The sequence below is a fragment of the Orcinus orca genome, chromosome 15 (assembly GCF_937001465.1).
Source record: "Orcinus orca chromosome 15, mOrcOrc1.1, whole genome shotgun sequence".
Classification (NCBI taxonomy): domain Eukaryota; kingdom Metazoa; phylum Chordata; class Mammalia; order Artiodactyla; family Delphinidae; genus Orcinus; species Orcinus orca.
In genome coordinates this window covers 49,150,462-49,164,466 of record NC_064573.1, presented here as the reverse complement: position 1 = coordinate 49,164,466, position 14,005 = coordinate 49,150,462, and the positions used below count along the sequence as shown (strand labels likewise).

The following is a 14,005-nucleotide window of genomic DNA, read 5'->3' as shown; positions in this document are numbered from 1 at the left end:
ATCTTCCTAGGCCTGCCCTATACTCTCCCTAACTTTGCCGTCAGTTGGACTGTATTAGGAATAACAAAAATCATCAGGTACATAATGATGAACCTTTGAGCATCTAAAGAAAATGAGACACCAATTATCTTCTTTTTCCTCCTTGGTGCTGGAGCCAGGGTTCTAAGGAGAAGGAAAGAGCAAGATGAACAATGTTGAGCAGATAATGGAAAAATCCTGCAGGTATGGGGGTGGTGGTGGTGGTTAGAGTGTATAAAACCGGGAGACAGAAGAAAAAAGTGGGGGCAGAGGGCAAGGGAAGACGATCATTCTTCTTCCACTGCACAAAGTATCTAGGGGTAGAAAAGAGGGGGTGAGGGAAAAAGAGGAAGAAGCTGAGCAGCAGGTGGGGAAGAGAAACGGAGAGAAATGCCAAGCAATGAAAACAAGGAAAGTTGGGTAAGAGAAAAAAAAAAAATTGGAAGTAGTCAAAACCTTCCAGAAACTTTAGGTATTTTAAATATTAGTAGTTCTCGGTCTGGAATGATGAAGTCTAGGAAATGTATTATTCAAGTCTATAAAATCATCAAAGTAATGGATAAAGCTAGCAGTGATATATTCACTATATTACAAAATACTAGAATTAGTATTGCAAATTGAAATCTAGAATTGAAATCTGGAAAGGAACAAATTTTGAACAAATTATCCACTTTAAGGAGACAGAGAATTATAAATGTATAGATAGTAGGAAGAAAATAAACTCAAGGAAAAGTGATAGAGAAAACTATAGAAATTTAAAAGACAAAGATAAAATAGATAAAAGCTAGACAGTTCTTTGAAAAATAATCAAATAAACAAAGCCTTAATGAGACTGATCTTACAAGGAGAGCAAAATTCATTTGGAAATAGCCAAATAAACATTAGAAGAAAGAAAATGGAAGAAGATTAGAAAAGGGAATACATAATTATAGAATGGACATAAGTTAAAAAGACAATAAAAGAATATTATGAACTTCCTTATAACAACAAATTTCAAAACTTAAATGGAAACGATAAAATTCCTCAAAAGATGTAACTTGTCAAAACTGACCCAAAGAGAAACAGAAAACTAAAATAGCACTACAACCATTAAATACATGTAATTGGTCCAAAAAAAAAAAACCTCACAAAGGTGGTTTTATAAGAAAATTCCACTAAATTTTCAAAGAACAGACCATTTCAATTTTATACAACTCTTCCGGAGAACAGCAAAAGAGAGAATACTCCCAAACTCACTATATGAGGCCAGTGTAACCTTGATAATAAACCCTGATGAGGACAGAACAAAAAAAGGAAATTACAAGCCAATCTCACTTATAAACAGATGTTAAAAACCAAAACAAACCAAACTGAGGAGAATGTTAAAAATAATACATCATGACCAGGTTAGGTTTAGTCCAGGTACACAAGGATGGCTTATCAATAAAAAGAATCTAAAAATATAACTTGCCACCTTCACAAATAGAAGAAAAACGTCATGATTCTCTTGGTAAATGAATATTTGATAAGTTCAACACCCTTTCATGATAAAAAAAAAAAACTCAACAATATAAGAATGAAAGGGAACTTCATTAACCTGATAAATGGTATGCACCAAGTATCTTTCTCAACATGGAATCATTAGATTCCTTTTAAATACCAGGGATGAACATGGATTCCTACCACCTCCGCTGCTGTTCAACATTGTCCTGAAGGCCCTAACCAGTAGAGTAGAAAGAAGAAAAATAAATAAGAGGTGTAAGGACTGAAAGAAAGGAACAAAACTGTAATTATTCACGGACTGTCTACAGATACTGAACCCCAGTCTATCTTCATTATTTTTACTTTCTACTCCCCACTCACTCCTCTGCTCACTGCAGTCAGGCTTCATGCTGTCAAGCTTCTAAAACTTCCCTCATCAAAGACACCTGGCTACCAAATCGAACAGATGCGTTTCAGTTGCTACTTCACCTTCTTGGACCTCTTGTCCCCTGGCCCCCCAGGCTGCTTTTCCTCAGTGCATTCCACTGGCTCTCTTTCTTCCACAGACAGTATTCATCGTTTGATTTCAAACTTCAAACGACACTTCTCCTAGTGTTATTATTTACTCCTTCAGCCTCGATCACCACGTTTAATCAGGTGGCTCCCAGTACTAAAGATTCCCCAGTTTTTATCGGACAAGTCAGGATGACCTTATTCAGATGTCATCGTGTTCAAAGGTGAACTCATCCTCCCCTTTCCTCCCTACTGCAGCCACCTTCTATCCTGTGACTTATGCCATGAATGTGGGGTCATCTAACTCCACCGGCTTCATTCCTCACACTCCATCTATGATCAGCTCCTACTCATATTGTATATCTCAAAGTCTCTCTTCTCTCTGCTCTGTATCTTCCTTTCCTTTTCCACAGCCACCAACTAGGCTCAGACTCTGATTATCTCTCTCTCGAATTCCTGCACCTGGCCACTCTGCTTTCAGGCCTGCCCTCTAATCCTTCTCATAAGGAACAAATCTGATTAAATCTCCCCCCCCCCCCCGATTAAAATCTCTCAGTGATTCTAACTGCCCAAAATAATCCAAACTCTTCAGGCATATTTTACAAAGTCTTTCAAGAAGACCGACCCTGCTTCTACTGATCTAGCCTTGACTTTCTCGTTACCTATCCCACTCTGTTCCAGTCTTAATGAACTATTTGCTGGAATTCATCTCTTTCTCTTCCCCCTGTGTATGTTGTGCTTTCTGTAAGAACCTAGTCAGTCATCTGGCTCCTGCAGTAATCTCTTAAGTTTTATGAAGACAGGCTGGTACAGTAGTATCTGACAAGATGAACATTCTGTAAATACTTATTGAATTAAGGGGAAAATTTTACATAAAGTAATAGATATCAAATCTATGGTGCACCATTATAAAGTTGTATAGGGGTTACATCCTTAACACTCTGAAGTTAAAATGAGAGGAAAATTATGTCTGCCTATAACTCATTCAAAACTCATTAGCTAGAGTAGAAGTCGGACACTGCACTCTGATTGGAAAACGGCAGTGAACAAGACGAACACAATTGCATCCAGGTTACAGTCTTGGTACTATCGTGAGATACAAAAACTCATGATGATAGATCTTGGGTCATACCAAGCATCACAAGGCTAATACATACACACAAACACACTTCACACTACTAATTAAAATCTTATGTATTTCTGTTCAAAAACTTCACAGACGTTACCAAAACGCAAACCAGCTTCATTTTACACAAACTTCACATTTATTTAACTTATGTCCCAGCTGCTTCCAAAACTAAGTTGTAGCAGTATATTTCTGGATTATATACACAACAAGCTAAAAATTCAGGAATAATGTGGACTAAGTAAAAATTCTAAATTCCTACTTTTTAAAGGAATTAGAAGTTTTCTTATAATCTTCATGGAGCTGATATACACAATGATAACTACACAACCATAAATCACAATCCTTTTTAAGAGAGTGTAAACGACAAAGTCAAAAACTGTACATAGAGCTTAAAGTATGGTGTTGCATAATTATTTTATGAAGTATGTATAATATTTAATATGTGCGTGGATCATATTTATATAGTACCTTGATTATCAGTAGATACATTTGCTTTTAATATGGAAAACCTAATAAGCTTTTTAATTTCTGCCTGTTCTGCACAGTGCATAACTACGGGAAGGGCCATTATGGGGTTCACTTTAACCATCAATGAAATCCCCTAAAATTAATGTTTAAAGAGCTCCTAAAGAGGGAAGACTAGAGTCCTGCAATTATATTCACAGTGACACAAATCCCTTTAGGCCCCCAATCTAGTAAAAAGTAGTACTGGGACAAAGGCTAAAATAGCTCTCTGGGTCTTCATGTTCAGATTAAACATCTACTCAATTCAAGCTGAGCTAACTTGCGAAGTCATCAGCTTCCAGGTCAAACATTATTTGGACCGGAGATTAACTGTGGTGTGTCCTCAAACTGAAAAGAAAATTTATATTTAGATCCCTATATTCTAGCCTACACATTACTCCACCAACACGCATTTCAAGCATTTTTCTCTTTTGCAAAAGATTCCTGCTAAGCAATGCTGTCTTCTAAATGAAATGCCTTCATTCTGTCTTTGAACCTAATTAAAATTAAGGAACTTTTAATAGCTTTAATAACCCTCAAAAGCTGGAAAAGCTCTTCCCTGGCATCTTCCCCTCCTTAGTACCACCCTCCCTCCAAATCCAGAAAAAAACCTGCACAACAGAAAACACGAAACTAGCCACATGCTGTGAATGCTGGGGACCATGATTCTCCACTGGTTTGGGCTACAAAGGAAGCCTATGAGTAATCAAAAATCCCTAATCAAAACGAAGTTAAAAGCCACCTCCCCACTCCCCGACCCCAGTATAATTTCCCTTTCTCTTCTCAATCCACTCAAGCATCTCCCCTCCTCGTTTTTTTCAGGGAATTTTAGCGGCCTCTGAACAGCGGATGGTAAGTTCATCTCAATGTCTGCCAGGGCTGAGACACGCGAAAAATCACTGACTTGTAAGGTTATTTAGGACAATAATGTCTTTCAGTGCCTTACTCCTCCCACTCCGGCCCTACCTGACCTACTACCAGTATTTAGCCGAAAAAAATATCTGTTCACGTGCTTTACCCCTCAGCGGCTCTTCCCGCAGGAACCGATGCAAACACACGGCCGGCCGGGCGGGTAAGGTCCCCGGCCTCGCGCACCCCTCCCCACACGCCCGCGGCCGCGCTCCGCTCCACACACTCGCGCCCAACTCTTCTTGGATCCACTTACATCCCTGGATCTCGTCGGGCCACCCTCCTCCTTCCCTCCCCGGCGTCCCCGGACGTCCCCGGGCGTCCCCGAGCTGCCCCGGCGCAGGCACTCGCCCACCCACCTGGGCCGGGGCTCCCCGGCAGCGCGCTCCGCCCGGCGCTCCTCGAGGCTCCAGCAGCAATGCGCTCGGCCTGTTCCTCCGCCTCCACTCCAGCCCAGCCCGGAGGCGCGACCCAGGGCGGCACCGCAAGGTCTCCCTGAAGTCACCTTCGCGTGGCCCGCCCCCCGGCTCCGGCGAGGTCGAGCAGAGGCGCGGCCCAGGACTGCGCCCGGGCCGCCCGAGGTCCGCGATGGCCCCTCGGCCACACCGCCACCCTCCAGGACTCCCGCCGGCAAATGGCCTGCGGCGGGCGGCTCCGCGGCGGCTGGCGTCGTCCGTCCCTCCTCCCCTTCCCCCTCCCTCTCCCCGGCTGCGGCGCCCGCTCGCTCCGAGGCGCAGGTAGGGACCTGTCAGGGGGCTGCGGGAGCAGCGCGCGGGGATTTCGGGGAAGGTGGCACCGCTCCCCGGGCTCTGCGAGCATCCGTGGAGGCGCCGGCCCGGCCCTGGAGCGGGCGCTGTACTGACGCCGGTCCTGCGGACGCGGCCCTGGCAACTTTTAAATGGCCAGCCTGCCCCCCGGGAAAAGCAGAGGGATCCTCTCTTCTGGAGTCTTCCATTCGAAGGTAACTGACACGCAGGCTTACACTTAAGAGTTAACGGTCCGATTCCACAACAAAGACTGAGCTAGTCTGCACATATTTATTTTTCACATACTTCCTGGGCTACCATTTGAGCAATGAGGAAAACAACAGTATTGACCCTACTAACGTGAAACCTACTCACGTGAAATAGGTGTTTCTGATTCTGGCGACCCCTAAAGGGTGGACGAAAGCGTAAAGGTCAGTAAGACCCACCACATACATGATATACTTAAAAGTGAGATGTTCAGGCTAATGAAATTCCTCGTTAACTATGAGGTTCTGGTGAGGAAAAACAAACAGCAGTCTTAAACCTTTCTAAGGTATACAAATCTGTCCTCGACTTTGGGAAGCAGAGTAATACTGAACAAAATTGAGTATTTCTTTGACAAGATCCTAGGGTACTTTAAGTTCGCCCTTCCAGCAGTGGTGGCTGTATTTGCACTACAGATGAAAAACGTGTAAAAGATGAGACAAGGCCACACTCGGAAAAATGGGAATTAATGTCGGTGAGGTTTCAAGGTGTCTTTGAAAAGGCAGTTTTGTTTTTTTTTCCATTCTCAGTTGGTGACTAAATATTATCACATTTTGAAAAGTCACATTTGTCACTGAAGAAGAGACCTTGCTACAGAATCTTTCTCCCTAGGCCCTAAAAATTAGAGAAAGAATTCAGTTTGCAAAAGTAGTACCAGGCAGCAAAACAAAACAATGAACAACAAAGGCTACTTTGTTTCAGAAGGCAATTTACAAAGCACCTAAAATGTGCCAGGCACTGTACTGAGGAACTGCACATAAAATAACTCATTTGCATTCTCATTTTCAGATTTGGAAATGGAATTCCCAAACATATATTAATTTGCTCAGGGTCAAGATAGCAGAGTTTAGGTCCTGACTGGTCTGACCCAAAAGCTTGTATTCTTTCCTTTGTACATTCATTATTCATGTATTCAAGTATTTATTAACTGTCTACTAAATACCAAGCACTATGCTAGAAACAGACGCTACAAAAATAAGATACTTACTTGAGGAGCTCCAGTCAAGTAAATATATAATCAGACAAGTAAATATATAATGATACAATGTCATAAGCGCTGCAACAGCAAGGAACTCCTAGACTAGGAGGGACATTAACTCAATTTTGAAGGGTGGAACCTGGGATTGCGAAATGGTTAGCAGTCATCCAACACAGCAATCCTGAGAACTTTATCTAACAGAATGGCAATGGGGAATCTGTGTGCTGGCTTGGAGGAGACAGACAACTGAGATACAGGAAGTAAAAATGACAGGACTTGATTAAAAATGGGGCTGAGGAAGAACGAACCAGAGGCAGCTCCCATGTTTCCGGCTTGAATTATCCAACAGGTAACTTTGAGTTGAATCGGTAACTCGGTTCTAGGCACTTTGGTTTAGAAATGCCTCTGATGTATCCATATGTAAATGTCCGAAAGGCAGCTGGATACAACTGGTTCATAGCTCAGAAGATCCAAAGTGGATATACCTGAATCATCATGGATTTCTGGGTTGAAGGAGTGGGAATTCTCCAGGGAGAATGCTGAGTGAGAAGGCCACCCACAGAAACCTAGGGAATACTAACATGCAAAGCACAGGCAGAAGGAAAAGATGCTTTAGAAGAAGACTGAGGAGGAGTTGCTATACAGGAAAGAGAAGCCAGAAGAGGGAGGCACCATGGAAATCACAGAGAAGCATTCCAAAAAGCAAGCAGTAGTCAAATGCCAGACCCTTTAAAAAGACAAGCAAGATAATTTAAAGATGTTCTCTGATTAGCAACAAGGAGATATTGGCAAGAATGGTCTCAGTGGACTAGTTGAGGAATAAAGAAGTAGAAACAGAAGGTATCACATTTTCAAAAATGGAACTGGAAAGGGATGTAGGGAGATAAAAGCTACAAGGGAGAATTCAGAAGAAGAGAGTAGCTGTTTTTGAAGATAGGAGACAGATGCCTCCAACAAAAGGAAAAAAAGATAAAAATCGGAATGAGGGACTAGTAGGGAGTTGGCAGCATGTACAATGTTCGCCTAACGCTTGACAATAAATTTTGCTCAGAATAGAGATGAGAGAGAGAAAGGTGAAGGCCTGAAAGATACAAACATTGCAAATGAAAAAGAGAGGGATTAAAGGACTCTGAACAGCTCAGGAAGCTAAATGAGTATTAGAAACCATGACTTTAGAGAGTTCTCAGTCCACATGAGGGCATGGATTCTCTCCAAAGACTTTCACATCTGGTCCAGAGTAGCAAGTACCTTTGGTTGGTTCCAACTGAGAGTCTGAATTGTTCCATTACACCACAAGCTTGGCATCACTATCTTCCCAACCATACATTTGGGTTACATCCCTTTAGCAGTGAGGAGATTTAACATTTTATAAGTGAGTTTACACTAAACACTGATTAGACTCATAATATCGAGGGGAGCTCAATAATACACAGACCCAGAGGGCACCAATGATGACTTCTGAATGACATTTTAACCACTTCTGATACCAACCTCTGGTGAGAACCGTAGAAAGAATGATTCATGAAACCAGTTTCTAGCCTTTTGGATGGAACTCTCAAAACAACGTTAAAGAAAAACCACAGCCTTCACATTCTATTATAGTATGTTTCCCAAGCATATCATAAAACACACTGTAAAGGGGCTTCCCTGGTGGCGCAGTGGTTGAGACTCTCCCTGCTAATGCAGGGGACATGGGTTCGAGCCCTGGTCTGGGAAGATCCCACATGCCGTGGAGCAACTAGGCCCACGAGCCACAACTACTGAGCCTGGGCATGTGGAGCCTGTGCTCCACAAGAGAGGCCGCGGTAGTGAGAGGCCCGCGCACCGCGATGAAGAGTGGCCCCCACTTGCCACAACTAGAGAAAGCCCTCGCACAGAAATGAAGACCCAACACAGCCAAAAATTAATTAATTAATTAATTAATTAAAAAAAAATACAGTAAGGTTGCCTTTAGTAGATCAATCACAAACTTTACAGCTTATCTTATATATTGCCGGGTTTTTTCCGACAACATAAGTTGTGTTATTTCAAGTAAAGTACACCTTCATAATGCCTCATTTATGTAGAGGTCATGTGGATACCTGGAATATCTAGGGTGTATCAGAGAATCTCCAAATAAGCAAAGAACATACCAGAAGGCCCCAGACCCTAAAGCCTGTGCTCATTGTCAAGCCAAGTTTCTCACACTAAGCCAGCTTACTCTTACTGTGGACATAATTTTACCAAGTTTGGTTACTGGTTTTCTTTTTAACAAACAGGAGATTAGTATGAGTAAATCAGAAGGGATCAGTATTCCGCTGCTAGAGACAAGCACCCAGTTGGTCTAAAGAACAGGAGAGAAGAAAATTTTAGAACCATAAGGAGTAAAAAGGAATTCGAAAAGCATTAGCAGGATTGGGCCATTTAATCAAAAAAGAGTCCTGTAAACATTATCCCCTGACGGTATCTCTGTATTAAGGCAAAGAGTAATTACAAACATACAAAAGGACAATCCTGACACACCCAGAAGAAATCAAGTATGAAATCTTCAGTTTAAGAAGTAAATGTGTAAGATTCAGAGTAACTGTCCTCAAAAAAGATTAGAATAAAAACGTATTTTCTGCCGCTGGGGCTGGGGTCACTTACACCTATCGGGTCCCCATTCTGTGCCAGGTGCTATGCAGTTTTGCCAATCGGATCTCACTTACTTCTTAAAACACTCTCTTTTGGTTGGTCACCACTTTGAAAAGGAGATTGTGTTTTACTGAGGTGAAGACAGAGATTACATAGCAGAACCAGGAAATGGACTCAGGTCTATGTGCGTTCAAGCTTATCATTGCTCTTCTAATAAAGTTTTTGGATAACGAAAATAAAATTTATGATGCCTGATACATAAGGCATTACAGTGCACAATTATCCCACTCTGACCTCTATTAAGCGATTAAATTCCTATGTTGTAATTCTTAACTACTTGATAAGACCAACTTCAATGATGCCATTTACCTTTCAAATATTTTTTAGGCCTTCTCATTGTCTATAATTGTATTTCTCAGAGGGAAATCCATGGATTTCTACTGAGGGCCCCACAGGGTTGATATTTCATAGAACTACTAAAAAGAAAAATCTTAAAATACTCTAAAAACAATGAATGCCATTTACTAAATGAATACTTTGTGCTCTTGTGATATGCTAATATGGTCTATATACCTATTATTCATCTACATACATCTGATCTCCACACCCAACCATCAGGTGTTCACATATCTTTATTCTTCAGAAACTTGCCCAAGGTCCTACAATTGGTTAGGGAAAGACTGAGACTTAAAAGAGGTCCATTAGACTTTCAGACCAGGGCTCTTAATGACTTTCTACATGGTCTCTCTTATATGAAAGATGAAGGTATCAAAGTTCAGAGAACTTAAGTAGCCCATCATCTCTTAAATAATAAGTAATAAGGATGGAAACACAACACAATCATTCCACAGTCAAATACATTTTCTTTAGACAACACCACCTCCTCCCAAAACAAGATAAAACCAATGTTAAAGACACAGAAGCTCCAAGATGCCATCAGAGAAAAGGGGTCACAAGTGTTAATTAGACAGCATCCTACAATAACAACCGTGGACTTACACTCAGGGCTTACTATGTGTCAGAAACTATGCTAAGCATTTTGCTTACAATTATCTTACTTAATCCTGATGACTAATTTTAAAAGCGTAAAGAGGTTAATTAGGCTAAACTTTAGGCTAATATTCTTGCACATGTAAATTTACACACAGAGGTGATTACCTAGGCTATTTTTTTTTAATCTGTTAAAGATTAGGATATGTTGGCTTCTTCAGAAATTAAAGTACTTCTAATCTAGTGTTCACCTTAAAACTATACAACCCGAGAACAAAAAAGTTATCAATACATTCATCAGATACCACACAGGAGATGTGAATTTAGTTTTACAAGGTAATATTACCTGAATCCTGTAACATCATTATTTGTTCTGTTCTGCAATGTTCTGCAATTCTATCATCCTATTTAGATTTATTTAGGTCACTAAATCATTCCTCATTTAAACAAGCTAGAATATGAAATTTGCAAAGCACCAAAAATAGAAATGCTGAGAAAGGATATTTTCAAACACCATTAGGAGAATCAACCAGTTAACATGTTTAATGAAAAATTATGTTTTCCCATGGTATTTAATAGAATTCTGTTGAAAGACTTTCTGTAAGTTTGTTTTAAATGAATTCAGATTATTATTACATATTTTTTCTTATTCTCCAAATAAAATAATTATGGAATTTGTGGTATACATAACAAACAGAGCATTTTCAAAATTTCACATGAATTCACAAGGCTTCTTATTTTAATGATGGGAAAATAAAATTTTAGATCCTTACATATAAGAGAAACATATATAAGACCATTTTCATCTATCTTGTTTTAACACCAAAACCTAATCTCTAACCAAAAGGCACAAATCAATTGTAACAATAAGAAAGTCAGTGACCTTGGAGAGTACTGTGCTAAGTGAAGGAAGTCAAACAGAGGAAAAACAAATACCATATGATTTTACATATATGTGGAACCTAAAAAAGAAAACAAAGAAATTTGGTGTCTTAATCTAAAAAGCTGAAGATTAAACATGTGTAGAAATTAAATGCAAAACAAAGCCTATTACTACTTGGCTTGCATTAAAATCATGAAAATGAAGGAAAAAACATAAAAAGAAAAATCTTAGTTCAGGCAAAACACACCTGGGGCTTCCCTGGTGGCGCAGTGGCTGAGAATCTGCCTGCCAATGCAGGGGACACGGGTTCGTGCCCCGGTCTGGGAAGACCCCACATGCCGCAGAGCAACTGGGCCCGTGCGCCACAACTACTGAGCCTGCGCATCTGGAGCCTGTGCTCCGCAACAAGAGAGGCCGAGACAGTGAGAGGCCCGCGCACCGTGATGAAGAGTGGCCCCCGCTCTCCGCAACTAGAGAAAGCCCTCGCATAGAAATGAAGACCCAACACAGCCAAAAATAAATAAATAAATTTATATAAAAAAAGAAACCACACCTTAATGACTTTTCAGTCCTTAGAAAAGGAGTTACTAATGGATGGCATACCACTTTTACTTATATTTGGAAGATCAAATGGCAAATTTTTAAATGGGAGAGAGCGAGCAGCAAAGAGCACAAAAAAATATTTAATCCATTAAGCTGAGTTCACATAGGTAAGTATGATAACAATCTATTTTCTAAATAAAAGTATATATTTTTCATATAGAGACCTTTTGTTCCTAGAATACTTTCATAGTCCGTCTTATCAAAATGTCACGACAACCCTGAGTAGATCAACTTTAAACATACTTGTTAAATATGGGTACATAAACAAATTAAATGATATGAACAGAAGTTATTTCAGAATTATCCTGCTTAATCAAGAATAAATAAGTTCTAACTTTTGGTGAAAAATGAAACTGTCGTTGCCTTTATTAACTCTATTTTCTCCTACCTTTGGACAGTTTGAAAGCAATGATGTATTGGATGATCAAGTGTTGACACCCAAACAATTATTTAAAAAATTCAGTTGCAAACTACCTACCCCTTCTTGTTTGGTGAAGAGATTAAGGCAATCACTCAAAGCTACACAAGTTTCTCTAGAAGCTTCAGAGACAACTTCAACTTTCTGAAGGAATGATGGAAGCATTTCTATAAATAAAAAAATAAATAAAATGAGTAGGATTTTAAGTAACCTTAACGTAAACTAAGACCATAAACGTATTTTTATATCTACTAACCTCATGTTTCCTTCTAGCTGCCTTAATAAGCAAAGCATATAGTATATTCCTTGGGCATCATAATTAAGCACCTACTTTATGCAGGGCACATAAATTAGTACAGAAAAAGAAAGAACAAAGCCTTGACTTAGAAAAGCCTATATCCTAAAAGGAGAAGAGCCAGGACCTATTAAAAAAAAAAACGTTCATAGGAATAAATAATATAATGTTTAAGAAAAACAGCTGTCAAGAAGGACTGATATCATTACTTATAAAAACATTAACATTTCCTTTCATGATATTCATTACTAGATAAGTAATTTTATTCAAAGGCAAAGTGCTAAAAAGAGACAAAAATAATCCTGTAGTTGACAATGATGGCTAACGGATCTGAAGGCGGCATTAACTCAACTTCCCCTACTTTTTTTTTAATCTCATTAATAGGTTTTTAATACGATTTCTAAAAATTTATTTATTTATTTTATTTATTTATTTTTGGCTGCATTGGGTCTTCCTTGCTACGTGCGTGCTTTCTCTAGTTGCGGTGAGCGGGGGCTACTTTTCATTGTGGTACGTGGGCTTCTCATTGCATTGGCTTCTCTTGTTGCAGAGCACGGGCTCTAGGCACGCAGGCTTCCACAGTTGTGGCTCGCGGTCTCTAGAGTGCAGGCTCAGGAGTTGTGGCGCACAGGCTTTGTTGCTCCACAGCATGTGTGAACTTCCCGGACCAGGGCTTGAACCCTTGTCCCCTACATTGGCAGGCAGATTCTTAACCACTGCGCCACCAGGGAAGCCCTCCTCTACTTCTTATTTGGATAAATGTTTCATATAAATAGGTCTTCCACTCTCAAAAATATGTCCCTGTCAAGGTCCAGCATCTTTCAGTATATGTTAAATTGGGAAATAAACGATAATATCAGTATCTCCCCTGGACCCTTAAAGAAAATCTTAATCCACTTTACCATTACGGAAAACAAACAAACAAAACAAAATTAACATAACGTTGGCAAGAGAAAGCTGTAAAATACACACAGGTCACTTAAGTGAAATGTCACATCCTGTCCAGACTAATGTGACAGAAATGTACTTAGTTGAAATAGCTTGGGATTTTATGTTGATTATACATTAGATCCTTTACATCTGTCCCTTCCATCAAATAAAAAAAATTAAGAAAGCTTTAAGAAAAAATAACTTAAAAGAGAAAGACAATTAAATCTGTAGCATCCTATGTATTTTAAGTAATTTTGATTTACCTAAAACACTATTCTTAAAACATGGTAAACAAGGTCAATAAACAAAGAATCAGGTAAATCCAAATGCCAGCAATTTGCAATGAGTAGGCCATAAAACAGTGGGTCCCATCAAGAAACAAAAGTTTTCAAATGGGAAATGGAAAGAAAAATACAATCTACAGAGAACATAGGACCAATTATTTAGCCATTATTCTAAGTGATAAAGTTGTATTGCTCTGTTTTGTTCTTTTCTAAATTTTCCAAATTTTTTATATGAACATGATTTATTTTAGCAAAGACAAGTCCTTTTCTTGGAAATATTATTTCTCAAAACTCATAAGTCAGGGCTTCCCTGGTGGCGCAGTGGTTGAAAGTCTGCCTGCCAATGCAGGGGACGCGGGTTCGTGCCCCAGTCCAGGAAGATCCCACATGCCGCAGAGCGGCTGGGCCCGTGAGCCATGGCCACTGGGCCTGCGTGTCCGGAGTCTGTGCTCCTCAATGGGAGAGG

General features: G+C 40.0%; 1 protein-coding gene across 6 annotated transcripts in view; it reads right to left on the bottom strand.

The window, feature by feature from the left end:
- The window catches only part of OSBPL1A (oxysterol binding protein like 1A), a 213,516-nt gene that overhangs the window by 114,576 nt on the left and 84,935 nt on the right, over positions 1 to 14,005 (bottom strand). For 4 of the 6 annotated variants that reach the window (XM_033435290.2, XM_004273743.3, XM_049697555.1 and 1 more), the window contains one exon: positions 12,091 to 12,197. The exons of 1 other annotated variant lie outside the window; for it this stretch is intronic. In XM_033435290.2, the coding sequence (XP_033291181.1) occupies positions 12,091 to 12,197 (107 nt within the window). Of the gene's footprint in view, positions 1 to 4,893; positions 5,121 to 12,090; positions 12,198 to 14,005 lie in introns of those variants that run through there. One more of the 6 variants, XM_033435293.2, reaches the window with a different exon arrangement.